At 41.3% G+C, this 18,703-nt stretch overlaps 1 protein-coding gene across 15 annotated transcripts in view; it reads right to left on the reverse strand.

The window, feature by feature from the left end:
- The window catches only part of Lmo7 (LIM domain 7), a 219,631-nt gene that overhangs the window by 47,781 nt on the left and 153,147 nt on the right, over positions 1 to 18,703 (reverse strand). For 6 of the 15 annotated variants that reach the window (XM_028864783.2, XM_037208347.1, XM_028864786.2 and 3 more), the window contains 7 exons: positions 12,800 to 12,830; positions 11,233 to 11,346; positions 6,927 to 7,125; positions 3,783 to 4,035; positions 2,612 to 2,893; positions 1,878 to 2,078; positions 305 to 1,024 (listed from right to left, as the gene is read on the reverse strand). In XM_028864783.2, the coding sequence (XP_028720616.1) occupies positions 305 to 1,024; positions 1,878 to 2,078; positions 2,612 to 2,893; positions 3,783 to 4,035; positions 6,927 to 7,125; positions 11,233 to 11,346; positions 12,800 to 12,830 (1,800 nt within the window). The remainder of the gene's footprint in view (positions 1 to 304; positions 1,025 to 1,877; positions 2,079 to 2,611; positions 2,894 to 3,782; positions 4,036 to 6,926; positions 7,126 to 11,232; positions 11,347 to 12,799; positions 12,831 to 18,703) is intronic. The other 9 variants (XM_028864790.2, XM_037208348.1, XM_028864788.2 and 6 more) reach the window with 4 other exon arrangements.

Raw genomic sequence — 18,703 nt, forward strand, 5'->3', positions numbered from 1 at the left:
ATTAGAAAATATTTGTATCCAGTTTTACATTTAAATATAACGAAGGACACTTCCAAGCCAGAGGCAAGCTTTGCATATACCTTCTCAAATCACCCTAAGATGAGTAAATATGGAATTGCACTTCTTCCATGAAATGACTAAAAGTTTCTCAAAGCCAAGTAATATTTTTTACAGGATGCTTCAGAATGGCACACAACATGCAGAGCTGAGTAAAAACCAATGCGGCTTTTTTTTTTTTTTTCATAAGGATATTTACACAAGACCATCCATCACAAGCCAAATCCTTGCAGAAACACACTCTGACCTCTCAACCATCAGCCGCTTCCTGTGCCTAAGTCTGCTGGCCTCCCGGATGGCCTCCCACTTCTGCAGGTCGGCCTCGCTGCAGGGGCCAGGCTTGAAGCTGATGGGAGGCACAGCGGTCCCCAGCTTCCAAGACTGGATCTTGCGAGCCAACATGTCATCTCTCTTCTGTCGATAGGAAGGAGCTAAGACTCTACAGCCGCTGCTTTTTTCTTTGGGTGGGCGTGTCCTTTCGAGCACACACAGAAATTTCGCTTGGATTTCTGGAGGTAGGGTCCAGGGTTCAGGGAAAGGGACTGGCTGATATCTATCAGGGGCCCCAGACAGGGGCACTTCTTTCTTCTGTGCTGGGATCCGGCGAACAATCATATCATCTTTTTCTAAATCTGGAAGTACAAGTTCGCCTTCCCGACACTGCAAAATTATATCTCGCTCAACAGCATCGTCTGGCTCAGAGAACCTTCGAAGGTCTTGGAAGGCTCGGAGAACACATGGATTTGCATGGAAAGCCCCAGTTTTTCTGACAAAGAAATCATCATTTTCTAAGTCAGGATCCAGAGCTGGCAGCTCAAGGTCATCCGCTCGATAGCCTGGTGTGTGAGAGGGATTTTTTCTGCGAGTTATGAGCCTTGGGCCAGAGGTGGGATCGATTTTGACGCTTGTTTCTGAAGACAAGATGTCATCAGAGTATGTTTGAAGAGCCTGAAGCAATAAAAACTGACTGAAGCACAGAAAGAAAAAAGGAAGGGAGAATCGGATTAAGTAAGAGGAGAGTGGTAATTAGGCAGCAGTTTACAAAGCGGGACTCATCAGGGGTGAATGATTAGGCGCCATGGGAAGGGGTATAACAAACGAGACAAATACTCCATGCCATTCTCTGGGACTTTCCCGGGTGTCATCTAAAGAAACAACAGGTTATGCTTCCAAGGGAATGTGAAGACTGCCAGGGACAAGGGATGTATCTATAACTCTGGTCAAGTGTACCTCCCTGGCATGGTCACAGGTACCACTCCTTGTACCAACTTCCTAACTCTGTTCTCCATGGTGCCCTCATCCTCCCTCCAGAGAAGGACGCATGATCTTAGAAAGCGCTGAGTCGGCCATCATATCCTGTACACCATAGTGTACGTCATGGTAAGTAGAAGTAACAAAGTGGTCTAGAGTTGTAAAAAAGACCCTGAGGTGTTTTTTGTTTGTTTGTTTGTTTTGTTTTTTGGTTTGGATTCTCTAGACTTGCCCTTTCCAGTGTCCATCTAGAAGGATTTCCTTTCTCCACTCACAACAGTAAATTTAGATATTTTTAAAAACCTTTTTTGGAGTGGATTTTCAAAAGAATTCGTGCATGCAGATATGAACCACCTTGCACATTATTGTGTTAATAGCATGTTGATTCCTATAGAGTTGGTGACAACACTCTCATGCAGAAGGCAGTGCGTTACACACTGTGCCTTTATCCCGTGTCGTGAAGCTTCCATGAGTCAGTAGCCAGGGCCTAGGTTAATGTAGCAGCAGAAGCAGTCAGACAAGGTGTCTGAGGTCAGCCACAAGCAGGTAACTCATACAGAGAGGTGCACCTGGACTCCTCCAAAGGACCACTGGTCCGCCTGGCTGCAGGGGTGTCCCGTGACCTCATGGCATGTTTGGTAGCTAGCTCCAGCAAGAGTGAAGGTCTTTGGTAGCTGCTGGCTAACCTATGCTCTGCCTTTTCTAGCCTACTAAAAATCGTGGCGCTTCTGAGAGAGCCTGAGTCCTCGTCCTCAGAGTCAGAATTCCTTCTGCCAGGAAGTGACATGGAAAAAAAAGGGGGGAGAGAGAAGCAGACAAAGAAATGGGGAAGAGCGTAAGTTCTGAAATCTATGCCAAGCTTGATATGAAAGGGGGGTTCTTAGAGTCTAGAGGCTGAAGGTTTTCTCATGCTGTTGTCAATGTTGTGTTTTACTAATAAAAACACAAGCCACAGGCAGTTTATTAAGTAAACATAAAAAGTGACCCCAGGGGTGGCAGTCAAAATGTCTTTTTTTTTTTTTTTTTTTTTTTGCTTTCAGAGATAGGGTCCTATTTTGAAGCCTAGGCTTTTTTCAAACTTTTAATCCTCCTGCCTCAGCATCCAGAGTGCTAGGGTTTGAGGCATGTACCCCGTGTCCACCCTCGGGATTAAATTTAATCGTTTTGTTTTACTTTGAAAGTTCTACAGATGTTAGAGGGAAAATAAACCTTTCTCTGTCCCTAATTGAGAAAACAGGACATAGGATGTACCAGACTGGGGCAGAGAACAAACACCGGACCAGGAGCATGCACAAAGACAAACCTGAATCCCTGGAATTCCTTATACCATGGCTTATAAGTCTCTCTCTTTATTTTTTTCCAGTTCATATCTTCTGGGGTCCAGCATTTGGGAAGAAACTGATCAAAAGAGCCCCCTGGGCTTGGCATGACAGGGCTGAGCTTTCGCACATAGAGATCATCCTTCACAAGGTTGGGGATGCGCGTTATCTTTTCTTCCTCCTCTTCCAGATAACAAGAGGAGGTTGAAGTTTCTTGGATTGTGTGCCAGCGCTCCATCTTGGGACCCCAAGTCCTCCTCTGGTTACTGTTCAAAATATCCAACCACGTTAAGGTACTATGTGAGCAGTTTGTGGCACAGAACCCAAAGGGCATGCATTTCACCTTACAATATCTGTACCCCTGTGAATAAAGCAAATTAACTTCCGGTCTCGACACCACAGCTCCTAGGACCAAATTAAGAAGTTACAGCAGCACCTCACTTTTAGTTAGAGAAAAGCTAGATATGCAAGGCTATGTTAAGAGAAAGACAAATTCCAAAAGGATTGGGCGTTGCTTTCTCAATCCAATCAGCAGCATGATTGGTACCAGACCTGGGACAAATATATTTCTGACCTCATCAGGGTGTGCAGCCCAGAGGTTAACATACCAGGAGAAAATGCTTGAAGACAAGAGCTGAAAGCAGTGGTTTGAGAGATGAAACCCCCAGGTCTCCTTTTCACATGGAATCTACAGTCGGCTAAGTCAGCCAAAAATCACAGCAGGCAAACCTTCCCTCATCAACAGGGTCAGAACTGCTTACAGAACCACACAGCATACAGAAAGATGGATTTGAAAAACCATCCTTTGCTCTGCTAATTTGATGGGAAATTAAGGGTTTCTTTTCATGTCCACTACTCTCAAGAAAAGAGAAAACTAATGGAAGGAAACACAGCAGGGCTCACGATGGACCACATCAGCCATCCAGTAAGCTGAAGGCATGCGTCTAAAAGGTGGCCTAGTCATCAGATGCTGGTGTCCTGAAACAGAACAACTGTCTTCAGCATACACATGACTGAAAAGAGAGGCAGGAAAAGGAAGCCCCATTAGTGACATGTGTTGACTACATGTTAGGAGCCATTCTCTTAACCATGTTAAAATAGTCGCACAAATTCAGAAAGCATTCTGAACTCCAAAACCATATCACACGACATTACCTTGAAAATGTTCCATCTGTTTCTGTGTAGACCGGGCTGGCCCAGCTTCTTCTGTTATCCTCATTTTTGTCTGGTCTTTTCTTCCTCAGAGGTGCTGGCACATAGGATGGCTGTTTACTTTTGTTAGGCAAGAAGCGGTTGAATGGTAGAGCAGACTTTGGTTCAATAGCTGAAATCCTTCGATAGGACATATCATCTTTGTTATAATCCTGCATTTTGAATGTAAATTCCCAATCTGTGTCACTTTCAAAACCTATAAAGGCACAAGAAAGTTGCTTTACTCTCTGGTGAATTCCTGCTGGGCTCCCCTCCCCCAGCATGTCCTCTTCTCCCTTGGAAACCTAGTGCTGCTGCTAAAAGGCAGGAATATTTTTAGAACTTTGTCCAGAAGTTGTGATAAGGCCCATGAGGAGGCACTTGCTTTCCATACTGGAGGCACACACAGTTCATTCTTCCGCTGTCATACATGATAAACAGATAAGTCCCCAGTCCCCGGCTCAGTCCCTTCCCAACCCTCTTTGCCTCCAGGATGCCTCATAAATTCACTGAAATATAACACATGAGATAAAATCCAGCAATTGAGTGAGATAGCATGATTCTATGGAAGCTCAGCAATGTAAGAAAAGGCAGGAGGCCCTCGGATTTACAGGAAGTGGCAGGCAATCATAGAAAGCAAAGGAAGACTGCACAGGATTCAACAGTGACACATGTCCCCTGTAAGGTCACTCATTCGGACAAGGACCTCACACCACAGAAGACAGACTAGATGACATCTGAAGTCCTAACAAATTAAAGTGTATGCCCACACGAGAGCACAGTACTAAAAATGTTCCTTCTGACAAGTGAAGGATATAGAATGGGAATCAGGAATTGTGATTACAAATGTACTTACAAGCAAACTTAACCACCACAAAAGAGCCTTTTTTGATAAATCCCAATGTCAGACAGATATTCAAATAACAATATATTCTCTAGCTGAAAAACTAACAAGCCCAGATGTTTTAAAACACAGTCATGGAGAGAGTAACCGTCTAAATCCAAATGGAGATGTCTCTCCTGCCCTGCCTCAAGTGCATTTATGAAACACAGGTAGCCGGCCAGTGTCGCTTGCTTCCTCCCAGCTGCAGAAGGCAACTCCACTCACAGCTTCCGGCTTTCCGCACACCTTCCAGGTTAACCTGACCTAAAGGCAGCTTGCCTCCGTCACCTGCCAGGCAGGAATGTACAGTAAACAATGCCAATATGGTTCAAAGGAAGTGATCTGGCACAGCTGGGTCACAAGAATGGGTAGAAAGACAGTCTGGGCAGAAAGGGAGAACAGGTTGGTAGCCATGGTCAGGAAGAACAGAAGTCGATAAGCTACTTCTGCTTTCTTTTGCTTTTTGTTTTTAACACTTCCTAAAAAAGAGGGAGAAAGAAAAAGAGAGAGAGATCCTTTCCTTACCAAAACCTACTTATGAAATTTGAAAATCACAGACTAGTTGGCTTTTGAAATTTTAAACTTAAAATTCTTATTTTTTTTTAGCTAATACAATTTTTATTTGTACAAATATCACTCCTGATATGTTTTCATACAAAACTCATGAGATGCACCATCTTCTAATCCTAAAAATATTATCATAATTGTGGTTACCACCCACTATAGTTGTGTGGGCAGCAGAAGTTTAATAATCACAGAAGCGCATCATTCTTCTGGAACACATCTCCCTCCTACTACCCTATTTACAATTGCCCAGACCTCTACAGTCCTTAAACAAGGTCCCCCTGCAACGTGACCCTGGGTCCCTCTGCTTTGCATCACACACACCAGGCATGGGCCCATATGTCAAAGGAGACTCAGATCTTGCACCGCTGCATCTCTGTGTTTTGGTGATAGATCCACGCATGACACAAACCCACAACCATCCCACTGTTAGTCTTTGACAGGCAGATAGAAGTTCAAACATAGCATGCCATAGGTTCCTCAGTCAGGAAAAAGGAACCTAGTGTGTTGAGATTTTTAGTCTCAGTTTACAGCTTTAATTACTCGGATGAGTTCCAAACTTAGATTTATTTCCTTACAGCAGATATGATCGTTTTCCTCTGTGCTCTGAAAAACTCATACCATGGTATGAAACAGCCAACAAAAACAGTGGCAGTTACAAAGGTTAATAGTAAAGCCATTCACATATTTCTACAATGACTGCTCTAAAAGTTAAAGAATTTAGTTGTGTTAGCATGCTTCACTGACTTTTAGGACACAAACTTATTATTTGTGATGTTTGAGATTTTGCATAATAAAAGTCTTGGGTAAAATATTTATGTCCTCAATAAAGAAACTGAAAATCCTCAAAGGTGGAGCACAAGTTCACAGTCAGAGCTTGCATTTCTTTCCTGATGATGATGTTTAAAGTGCAGAAATACTTTAAAAGAAAAAAAACTGGTCTTGGAAGTGCTGGGGTTTAAACTTGAGAGTCTTATGGATTTGGGCCACATGCTCTATCACTGACCTATAGCCTCAGTATTTGAAATGTTCTCTGTGGTTTCTACTTAGACAAAATTCAGACTACCTGTTTAGTCAGAAACTATTAATACCATCTAGGAGCCATAGGAATAAGACATGCATTTCTTTTTTTTTAATTTACTTATTATTACTGGTTTTGTGAGAATGTGTGTATGCTCAGTCTTGCCATGACAGGCCGTTAAAAAACTTTTCCTCTTTTATACTTAAGTCTTTCTGATAAAATTAAGACAAGAAAGAAAAATACTTGGGAAGTAGAATAGACGTTTTACAGATTCTAATGTGCTTTGTCTTTAGATATATGAGTTAACAGGCCTTATTAAATACCTACTGCTAAGCCTCTACCTGAAGAGTTTCTCACTGACAAAAATCCAGTCTCAGTGAACCAGTGAGCCATCTCCTCACAAGTGCTGTCCAAATACAGAAGTTAAAAAAAAAAAAAGGAAACCGGCATTCCTATGAGGTATGAGGAAGGGAAAAGTTGAAAACAAAACAAAAATTAAAAACCACCTAATCCCATGGATTTAATAAAATCTACATCTTAATGAAATCTTTGAACAGTTTTCATCCTCTACTTTCTCCCCTGCATTTCCTCTTCACATACAAACAAATAACATAAACCTACATCCCAAGACATGGCTCACCTTCCTTCCCACCTCTAAGTGTGAGATCTGAAGAGCAGCTGGTCAGTGACCTAGACCCCAAGGAGTCCAAGCTTTCAAAGGAATCCTCCCTCCTATGGCGACCTGGAGGGGCAAGAAATTCTCCTCTGTCAGGACACCAGATATCACCGTAGCCACTGTCTCGGCCACTTCTTTTCAGACAGCTGGAATCTTCAAGTGCCTGAAGGAAATATTGTACAAAGATCAGTGAGTGAACATGAACTTTCAGAACTGCGAAAGCTCTGATTCATTAGAGAGGCAAGTTGACAGGATTTCCCTGTTCAACAAAAGGGGGGGGGAGTTAAAAGCATGTTTTTCCCCACAATCTATATGATAGGGGGTATTCCACATACTAGGAAGGTACCTGAAATTATTTAATCAAGTTATATAATCAATATATAAGATGAAAACACTAATAAAAACAGCCTTGAAATGCTGGTCAATGGTTTATATTTTTTGTCTAGTAGAAAAAAATGAAAGAAATCAAAGAGAAAAAAATCCTAATGTAGACACTCAAAAGGGAGGCACATCTTTAAGATGTCTCATTCTCTCTCCAGAAAATATCTGAAGTGGTCTATGCTAAACATAAGACCAGAGTGACTTTCTGTAACACTATCTGACTTCATAAAAAAAAAAATCTATTATTTTAAAAAGCAGTGAGTATGTACATCTCGGAATTTGTTTACTTTCACTGATTATGCAACCGAGATGGAGATGCTGACAGCAGGCTGCCTTTCTTAGTGAGTCAAGGGCAGCATGCATGCTTGCTGGCATATAAAACTTACCTTCCTTAGAGGGAAATAAAATAGGTCTTTGGCTCTTATATGAGTAAGAGATACATAGAAATAGTGCAAAAGATATTACATCTAGGTTTATAACTTACATAGAACTTTCCCAAAACAAGCCATTTTCATTAATACACCTCTGAAATTTAATGGCAAAACCTAACTGACCTTTTAAAAATTAAGACATAAATGAAAACCAACAAAGTTAATCTCAGGTGACAAGTTAAAGAACATAAGAATTAAAAACAAAATATAACATACAAACTTTGATTAAATCATGATTTAACTTTTAAAAACTATGAAAAATACTCCAAAGCTACAGAGAAAACCTTTCTCGAAAAACCCAAAGGGGGGAAAAAAATAACTATGAAAAATAGTTGGGAGACCACAGGAAATAGATTCAATAATAAATGATGATGAAAGTTGATGAGATTTCTTAAGTGTATATTATAGGTACACAGAAAAAGATTCTTACTCTTAAGAGATGGATTCTGAGAATACAGAAGTGAGGTACGGTATCTGAATTCAAATGGTTAAGTAAAATATTGACAGATGGGCAGACACTATTAAATAAAGCCAAAATGGAAACACTACATCCTGTAATAATGATGTGACATTTGCAAGGGTTATTGTCTTACCATTTTATCATGAATACTTTAAACATATGAAGAAAGGCTGGCAAGTGCTCGTGACAAGTATTTAGCAGCTGTTTCAAGCAGACTTCTACTAAGTCAGATCCATCAACTCGTGAGTCAATTGTCTGACAAGTGTTTGAAATGCCAAGAACGGCTAGTACAGAGATTTCATACTAGCATTAAACTTGACATTCTGGCATGAAAACACCAGGGTCTACCTTTCACATGCCACTTCCAAGCAGATGGGGAAGCCAAGCTTAATGCCAACAGGCTATGTCTCAAAATACAAGATTAACATCTTAAAGTAAATCTTTTGCTCTGCCAGGTTTCTTGAACACATACTTTTTGAAACCTCAGAGTTCACACAATATGACTTCTGATATTATCAATGCTAACATGACTGACAATGAGCCATGTGACCTGTTATAAATAACCCAAGTCTGGCCCTGCAGTCTGGTTTTTGAAGACTTCACCCTGACAAGTCCCCCAAAGTGAGTCACCCCCGACTTATAATCTGACTCAAATACAGCAGCTTCCACTGAGTATTGGTCCACTGCTACTTCCGATTGGCATTATCATTGCAAGTGAACTGGGAAAGTACACTTGATACAAAGCCTTTCCTTTTAAAAGAACTGATACAAAAAGAAATAGTATGTTCACAAGCCCCTTATGTCCCCACCAGGTAATGGAAGAACAGGACCACAACCACAGTCTTATCTACACAAAGAAGTCTTTTGACCATGCTGACGGTGACATCGATGACTGTGAACAGCCTTTAAAGAGGCATGCCTAGCACAAACTCTGCACTGAGATGAGTCATCCTGAGTCATTGCCATAAAAAGCAGGAAAGGCTATAAAGAGCACTATTCTACAAGCCCGGGTCCCCTGTAGCTTCTCACTGCAGGGCTCCTTAGTTCAAACAGCTGCAAGCCGGGGTTTCCCTTGTACCTACAACTCGCTGCAATTCTCCCACCAGAGGCAGGGACGGCTCTGCTTTACATTCTCAGGCAACCGTGCTTGCTGGTGGATGCATCAGTCATTCTCTACCCTCTAGCACACGATGGATGTGTGGCACTATCTCAACTACAGTCTCAATTAATTCATCCACGAAGTGTGCATACAGAACTACCAACTCTTTTCTGAGCCTTCATGTACACATACACTGCACATGCACGCATGCATATATATGTGTGTTCATGCACATGCAGGCACGTGTGTAGAGGTCAAAGGTCCATCTCCAGGGTTGTTTTTCAAGAGACATCCACCTTGTGTTGCTTCTGTTGTTTTGTTTCTTGAAGCTGAGACAGGGTATCTTATTCGCTTAAAGTTTGCCCAGCAGACTACACTGCCTTGCCAGGGAGCCCCAGGAATCCTGTCCTTGCCTCCTCAGTGCTGGGATTCTGTGTGTGTCACCATACTCCGCTTTACTGTGTGGACTCGGGGTCAGAGCTGTGTTCTCGTGCTTGCCCATCGAGCTTTTACCGACTGAGCTATCTCCCCACCCCTAAAGAGCTATCGGTTCCTTCCAATTAAAGAAAAAATGTGTAATCCCATCCATGGCTAGATGCAGGCCAAGTATTTTTAAAGACATGGATAGATATAGGCAAAGGCAATTATTTTTATCATGTCCAAATATTCCTCTGTTCTAATCATAACTAACATTCATTTCATCCCACAATGTGTCAGAAACATTAAATATTTTTCTCATTTAATTGGAAAAATCTCACAAAGCAAGTACTACTATACTATGGTATAGTAGATGGTGTTTTACCATTTTGATCGTCTATTTTCTTCCAATCCTTATAAATGCCCTAGATGAAGAGTTACACAGAGAAATTGGTTTTCCATTAGGGCCCTGTCAATGAATTTTTTTGTTTGTTTGTTTGTTTTGGCAAAACAAAATCACTATGGTTTGGACTCAGCACTTGGTCCTTCTCAAATATGTTGTAATGATCCCAGGATACGAAAAAGCAAAACATAGGTAAAAACAGGGGCTCTGGGCTTGGCAGTGAAGAGCACTTGCTGCCCTAGTTCAGTTCTCAGCACCCACACCAGGCAGCTCACAACTGCTGTAACTCTACCCCCAGGGCACCTGATGCTGTCTTCTGGCCACGAGGGTCGCCAGAACTCTCATATATATTCCCGTGTGTGTGTGTGTGTGTGTGTGTGTGTGTGTGTGTGTAATTACAAATAAAAAACTAAAAGTGAAAAAGAACAATAATGATTCTAACTTCAAAATCTCCTCAGCAGTCAATCATAACTCATGCCTTCCATCCCAGCAGTTGAGAAGTAGAGGAAGATCAGGAGTTCAAAGTCACCCTGACTACATAGCAAGTCTGGGATAGCCTAGGTTAGTTGAAACTGTCTTAAAATGAGCACAACTTTATCAAGTTTCACTTAATATTTATTACTCTTCAATGAACACTAGCAGCATGGTAATATTGGAATATGGTCACTAGATAATTACTCTTGACAAGAACAGATTAATATAAAGAAACTGAATAACTCCTATAAATGTTAATAGCCCTAAAAATGTCTTTTTACTGCTGATTGAGTTCATATAATGAGTATAGAAACAGCTAAGTTATATAGTGTATAGAAAGCAAATGTGTGTGTCATCAAATTACCTAAAATTAAGGGCATAAAATTCTACACCTTGGAACCTACTCTGCATTAGATAACTCACTCCGTGAAAGAAGCACATGAAGCCAGAAAACAAGTAAGCAACCTGCCTACTTCTCCATGTCTAGAAAGGAGCACAGGCAACCTCCAGGTCTGCTGCGGAGGAGCATGGGAAGCAGAAGGGAAGAGCACGCTCAAGTGGGAGCACTTGTCACAGGAGTCATTTCGCACAGGTGGAGTCCTTACCTTAGTCAACGCTTGTCCTAACAGAGTCTCAAAAGCTTTCAGATTGAGATGGGGACCATTATAGTAGGGGCTGTTTTGTGCTTTTCTTCCCAGCCAGTACAAAGTTATCAAAACCTAAATGAAAAGAGCAAGATCAGTGGATTGGTAACCAAGAGCCCAGTTCAAATGCAGGTAGAGGAATCGTAATACTGTACAGTTGAAAAGCAGACTCTTCAATGTATGGTAAGGAATGCAGTCATTAAAAGTCATAATTATTCTTGATATATTTTATTGTTTCAAAACAGGTTCTCAGATCAAAAGATACAGAACTTAATAGATAGTCATGCACTCTACCCTTGAGAAGCAGAAAAAAAAGAGAGAAAAACATGAGGGTTGGTGACATAGAGCAGTCGGTAGATTGCTTTCTTGGCATGCAAGAAGTCCTGGATGAAACTGAGCCCGTACCCCTGTCACATGGAAGATAAAGGCAAAAGGATCAGAAGTTCAAAGGTCATGTGTGTACAAGGAAACTATGAGAACAGACTGGACTACATGAGAAGTTGTCTCAAAAAACAGGGAAGTATAAATAAAGTACAGGAGAAACTCTCTCTGTCTCTCTCTGTGTGTGTGTGTGTGTGTGTGTGTGTGTGTGTGTGTGTGTGTGTGTGTGTGTTGTAGGGGGAGAGGCGGAAAGGAGGGAGGGGAAACAGAGAGAGAGAGAGAGAGAGAGAGAGAGAGAGAGAGAGAGAGAGAGAGAGAGAGAGAGAGAGAGAAACAGAATTCATGCAGGTTCACAAGTATAGATGCCTCCCAGAAGTTGAGTCTCACTTTCTACATTTGTTTTGAGGCACAGCCTTCTCTAGTTCCTTGATGTTCCACTATGTATGCATGGCCACGAGTTTCTGGGTAATTCTCCCATCTCTGACCCCCATCTCACCCTAAGAGTGCTGCAAATACATGCGCACTACTGTATCCAGGTTGTTACAAAAATTCCAGGGATGTAAACTTAGAACCCCAGGCTTACACATCGAGCTCTTCTACCCACTGAGGCACCCTGCTGGTCCACAAGTGACACTTTTTACGTCAGGATTTTTCCAGTAAAACTACATAATAAACCCCTAAAGACAGCAATTCTCAGCTTGCTTGACAAAAAATTTTTAAATAAAGCTGTTACTTTCAGATATTCTTCTGTAATTGTCCAATATTAAGGACATGTTATTAGCCTAAACTGAATAATTACCTAGAGTTCTTAAGCAATCATATCTTCCCTTAATGTCTAATTTGATAGTCTCCTGCTTGCTCCCCTAACACTTTTAAATTGAGTTTGATGTTTACAAACTAGAAACAGAACAACCAGTCCCTGAAACCTAATCTCTCTTATGCCCAAGTCAGGTCTACACAAAGCAAAGTCTAATGATGGATTGTTATATGTACACTTGTCCTGTAACAACACTTAAGACTCTAACCAGTTGGTTTCTAGGTAAATTTTAATTAGAAAAGATGACACAGAGCATATTCTTAGATCCATTATGATTTTACAGAACATAAAGGAAAAACTATTTATAACACACCATTAAATACAGCTTACATTTTTCAGTCTCCTGTCAGTCTCTTCTTGCCTGTAAAGAAAAAGAACGTATTGATTAAATAATATCCATGGGCCTTAAATTATTAACTGTAACTAAAATTCATTTTCATTATAAAGTTCCATCAGTGTTAAAAATACCTTGGACATTCAGAAATCTTAGAGCACATAGCGCACGAATTTTCCCATAGCCATTGATTTAAATATTACAGTGAGTTGTCGAAAATAATAATAATAAATCATTTGCTCTGTTTCTTATTTTATCCATGATAGTTTGATGAGTTCTTCAATTTTCTATAAGTAGTGCTTAAATCCAATCTGAAGGTTTTTAAGCAAAAATCATAGTGTGCACATGACAGGAAAATTGGAAAATACACACAAGACAAATAAGAAAAGGAAACAAACAACTTTCCACTGAGTTTTCCCCACCACTGTCCACAGGTTTCTCACCCAAGAAAATCCTCTGCAAACTGCTTAGAAAACCTGACCCTGCAGAAGTTGAAAATTACAGTTTTATAAATGGGTCATGAAGCATGGGTGGGATATGATGGCTTCAACCCCATTACTGGGGAGGCAGAGGTAGGCAGATCTCTGGGAGTTCAAAGCCACTAGATCTAGTGAATCCCACCAGGGCTAGCTAATGATACCCTATCTCAAAAAAAAAAAAAAAAAAAGGCAGCTGTGAACTTTGACCTGAAATGTCTGAATTCTATTACAGGCATGTCAGACATTTTTGTTGGCCTGTAAAAAAAAAGCATGACGCTTATGAGAAAGTCAAAAGGAAACAGATACCACCTCAGTTTTGAAGAGACTTATTAGTGTGTAACAGACAGATGGGCCTCCCTCAAGTACTGATGTATTTTCCATCATTATCAACATAGGGCATCATTAAGAATCACACTGCAGAAGCCTGAGCTAGATGGCATCCATGATAGCTTTTCAGCATAACTGTAAGTAGTAAAAGAAAAAATGTGCACATGCATACACTGTCAGCATATATATGGAATATATTCCATACATCAAGCCGGTAACATGTCTAGCACCTATTCACTCATACAGAGAAAAAGAATAATGAGGTGAGAGTGAATACAGACACAGGCTGAATTCAGCTTTCCCAATATCTACAACAATTCCCTTTCACAGAACAAACATGAAACAAAATGAACTTATGCATCTCCAACCCCTAAAAAAAAATCAACAGGAATGCTCATAAGCCCTCATATTGCTGGTAGAAACGTTTGGTGCATTAATACTCTGATCCTACTTGGTAGCATCTATCTAAACAAAATATGCCTATAGCCCAAAACCCAGTAACTCAATTTCCAGGTTAACACTCAAGAACAGTGTGTTCATTTGTTTAGCCAAAGTCATACACAGGAGACTTTCTGTGGCCTTATATTATGGAGTGTGTACACAGTGAAGCACTAGATGGCAATGGGATTGAGCAGCTGCAACTTCATTCTACCGTATGGTTCAGTATCACAAGCAATGGGAGAAGAAGAGCACAGATAGCATGGGTAGATGAATATAAAAGTACGAAAACAAGCAAAAGAAAAATCTGGACTAGACTCAAGACAGTGATTGGTACCCTTGGGATAGAGAAGGGGAGAGGCGGTGGCAGAGAGTAAGGCTTCTGAGATGCTGGGAATTTAAATTTTGGTCTGGACACTGGTTACTTGTGTTTTTGGTTTTTTTTTTTCCCAAGGAATCTTTGACCTGTAAATTTATTGTTTATGAATTTTGGGGTTTGTTGTTGTCGTTGTTGTTTTCTTTTAACATGCATTTTGGATTCGAATACAAGTCTTCCTGTGTGTAGGGCAAGCAGTTTAACAACTGGGCTATCTCGTGAGCCCTTGGGAGTTATACAATACATGTATTTTTCGGTATGTGTACTATACTTAAAAAAAAAAAAGTAATCTGGAGAAATTCCATAGCTGAAGTGCTCAAATTATAATTTATGTCTTCAATTAAGAGAAAATTATCTTGTAAAGGCCTTCTGTTTTGGAAATCAAAGTGGGAATATCACTAGAAGCTATGTGAATTCATAACCCTTTGTTCTAATGATGACCAGCATATCACTTCAAATAGTAAATTATCCAACGTACAAAAGTACCATGTACTCTTAAAGATGTGTGGGTCTCAAAGTGATCCCACTTTTATCATAAGCACACTTGAGCATCAGGTACCACAGAGCCCTCCTTGAAGATCTACCTCCTTTCAATAGTTTACAATAAATGTTTCCAGTCCATCTGACTGTGACTTTTTATAATGATAAGCAATCTGTGGAAATGCAAGGCAAGGCTATTCTGTGTCGGATCCAATTGCAGTGACCTTGCATTTCTGCCCTTCACTTTACATTCCTTTCTAAGTATGCGCGTTTACAACGTGCCCCGGAACACAAAGACCCACAGGCCAGCCAAATTAGCTTCCTATCTCTGGAACACGTAATGCCAGGAATTCACATGGCCCTAGATTGCTAGAGTAGAGTTCACACTGACACACACACCCTAGTGGGTGGCCACCAGGCACACCCCTAAGACCTTTTAAATTAACGAGTAGAGAGAGGAAGCTCAAGGTAACAAGCCAAGGAACTACACAAGCCAGAACTGAAAGTAAAGTCTGCCTTAGATGAGTGACTCCACCAGAGCAAGGGTGTCCACAGTGGGCATGGCACGACACCATGTTGGAGGAGGGAGCATTTTAGTGAAAGATGTGGGTCCCATGGGCTGGCTCTATTTAAATTTGGACCATTTACTTTCAAAGTCTCTATTTCCAATTGATAAACTGGAGATAATACCCCCTGATTCAACAGATAGGGGGAAATATACAAAGTACGAACATTAGCCTCCTCAAGACTAGTCCTTACACTGTGGCCTTCTTCTCTCTACTCTTTCCACAAAAGCCTCCTAGTGGAGTCCTGTGCTGGCCTCTGACATTTAACTTGCAATTGGCCTAACACAATACCCACAGACGTCATCTTACCCCTTCCTTGTCTTATATTTACAACCATCTTCAGCCTGCATGTGTGTGTGTATGTTTGTTATTGTGGTGCTGAGAATCGAACCTGGGGTTTCATGCTAGGTAAGCACTCTACCATTGAGTATACTTGTTAGTCCTGCATTTTTAAAAATCTTTTTGCCCAATATGAGAGAATGAAGACTTTTGTGTGGTTTTGCTCACTGCTACCTCTAGTACAGGAATAAAGGGTCTACCTGCTTGGGAATTGCATAAAAATATTTCATATGATCAGCATAATGCAAGATACACAAATGTTCCCATTCATTGAATGCTTTTTTCTGACTTTGGAAAGGCAAGTTGACAAGCACCACCCAGGACAGTGGTTCTCAACCTTCCTAGTGCTTCAACCCTTTAATAATAGTTTCTCATGTTGTGGTGACCCTTCAACCATAAAATTATTTTTGTTGCTACTTCATAACTGTAATTTTGCTACTGTTATGAACTGCAATGTAAATATTTGTGTTCTCCAATGGTCTTAGGTGACCCCTGTGAAAGGGTCAGTCAGCCACCAAAGGGGTTGTGACCTACAAGTTGAGAACCACTAAACTAGGAGATTTTTAACATTCATATGATGCTGAAAACAAAATTAAACTGCATTAGCTTACTTTTAACATCCATCCAATTTGACTCAGATTCCACTGCTACTCACAATTAGGGTGGGGGAGGGGGGGCATACACCCATATACACCCATTTGAAGGCCAGAGGACACTGGGCATCTTCTGCTATAACTCTCCACCTCATTGTCTTAAGACAGGGTCTCTCACTGAACCAAAATCTCACTATTTAGGTGAGTAGCTTGCCAGTAAACTCTTGAGACCCATACCTCCCGACTCCAATGCCAGGGTTACAGGTACAAGCAGCCATGCTCAGGTTTCCAGCTGGGTGCTGGGAATTCAAACTCAGGTCCCCATGCTCGCAGAGCTACACTGAACCACCTCCCCAGCCTCCAGGTTTCCCCTGACACTGCAGTAAAATGCAACTCTGCAAAACCAAGTATCAATAACCAAACCAGAGACACACAAAAACATAAAAGCAGGCCAAATCTTGCATGGCAATATCTGAAAATAAAAAAGAGTCAAAGACTTTTAAAAAGGATAAAATGGTAGTGTTCAGATAACATTCAAAACTGGCTATCTTGAATATACTGGCTATCTTGCCCTTATTTAATCCTCAGACCATGCCCTAACTTTAAATACAACATCTCGTATTCACAAAATAGCAAGCACGGCTAACTATTCCATGGTGTTAATTGAACAATACTGGAAATTCCTTTGCTACCTGACCAAGGAGTGGCAAACCTACCTGTGTCCATCATGGACCACCAAACTGTGCCAGCTGTGAGCTCACATAGCTGTCATCACCTGGCCCTAAGAGCTACAGAGTATCTGTAGAACTTGGAAGCCGTAGCATTGGTCCTTTCTTTACTACTCAAAGATTTTTAAACATTGGTGTGAATCAATAAAGAAGTAAATTTTAATCAGAGAACCAGGAAAATAAAAGTCCACGCAGACCTCTGACTCTGCTGAAGAGCTGTGATGTGAGGTCCTCCTATGAGGAGCCAACTTGGCTCAGAAGGTACTTCTTGGGGTCCCCTCTGTATCCTTGCTCCCCTTTAATTGCCTGGGAGAAATTGGTCTTGTGACCTCACTGCTCCAAATCCCTCCAAATGCTTGCCTGTAAAACGGGAGCCTAGACTCAATGGCAATCAATGAGATTCAAACTTCTTAACCCAGGCCAAGCAAAGAAATGAGCCATTTCAAGACTGTCCCTAACTGTCATTATCTACTACAACTGGCCTGTTGGACTAGGGGCAGTAGCTGGAGCCAGTCACCATTTCCCTTACACAGAAACTTGTTCCCCCAAAGAGACACATTTGATGAGACATAATTTTCAATACTCTGTCATTGTATACTTTCTCTGACCTCTTAATATGGATAGCTTTAAATGAGAATCAGAAAATACTTATAGAAGAATGTGAAAACAAAAGGTGAGGCACCCTGGTACAATCATCATCCACGTGTCGTCACTGGCACCAAGCCACCCTCTCCACCCATCCTTGGGTTACCAGAGCCTGCTGTGACTAAATGTTCTTTAAGTTTTCCAAAACCTCATCACTGGAGGGGAGAAATATCTATACAGCTGAAAAATCCACTTCCATCATATCTGATAGCAGTCGGAGAACAAAATGTTAATGGAAGGATCATAATTTGCCAGTGTGCGCGAGCCAACGATGTTCTACTGCTCTACCCAAAGTAGCTCTGAAAGACGTTCAAAGAGCTAACTCTGGGCCCACACACTGCACCCACCACAGCCTTGCCTGCTCGCTTCAGGGACCGGAAAACTGGAGCCATCCCAACACGTGGCTTATCAGAGAACTACTCATGGGGCTGGCAAAGACAGCATCTGAGTGTTTGTGTCTCCTCCACTCACAGAGCCAGCCTGGCTGATCAAGGGCCAAGAGACAGGAGGAAATTACCTCACAAGAAGTCAGTCTTCACAGCATTTGACACAGAATCCCACTTTTTTTCTGATTTCCTCCATGACTCAGAACTCCTTTTTCCCTCAGGATACTACCCATTCTCACACGCTCCAGAAAGGCCCAATCCCCCACTTTGACCCAACATCATAATTCCCTAAGAGATGATTCCTCCTCCAGAACCATTTCTTTTCCCCAATTCTCAACCTTCTTTTTCAAGGTCAATCTCAGTTATAATGTAATCTCAAATGTAGCTCTGACTATACCATTCCACAGGGAAACATGCAACCAAAGACTCATGCTGGAATTCCTCAGGTAAAGTAGGAAAAAATTCATCTCAGGTACCCTGAAGCAGAAACTTAACACAGTGAGAAGTCTGGCTTAGGACCAGGGAGAGAGCTCAGCAGGTAAC

Source organism: Peromyscus leucopus, chromosome 9 (assembly GCF_004664715.2).
Source record: "Peromyscus leucopus breed LL Stock chromosome 9, UCI_PerLeu_2.1, whole genome shotgun sequence".
NCBI lineage: Eukaryota > Metazoa > Chordata > Mammalia > Rodentia > Cricetidae > Peromyscus > Peromyscus leucopus.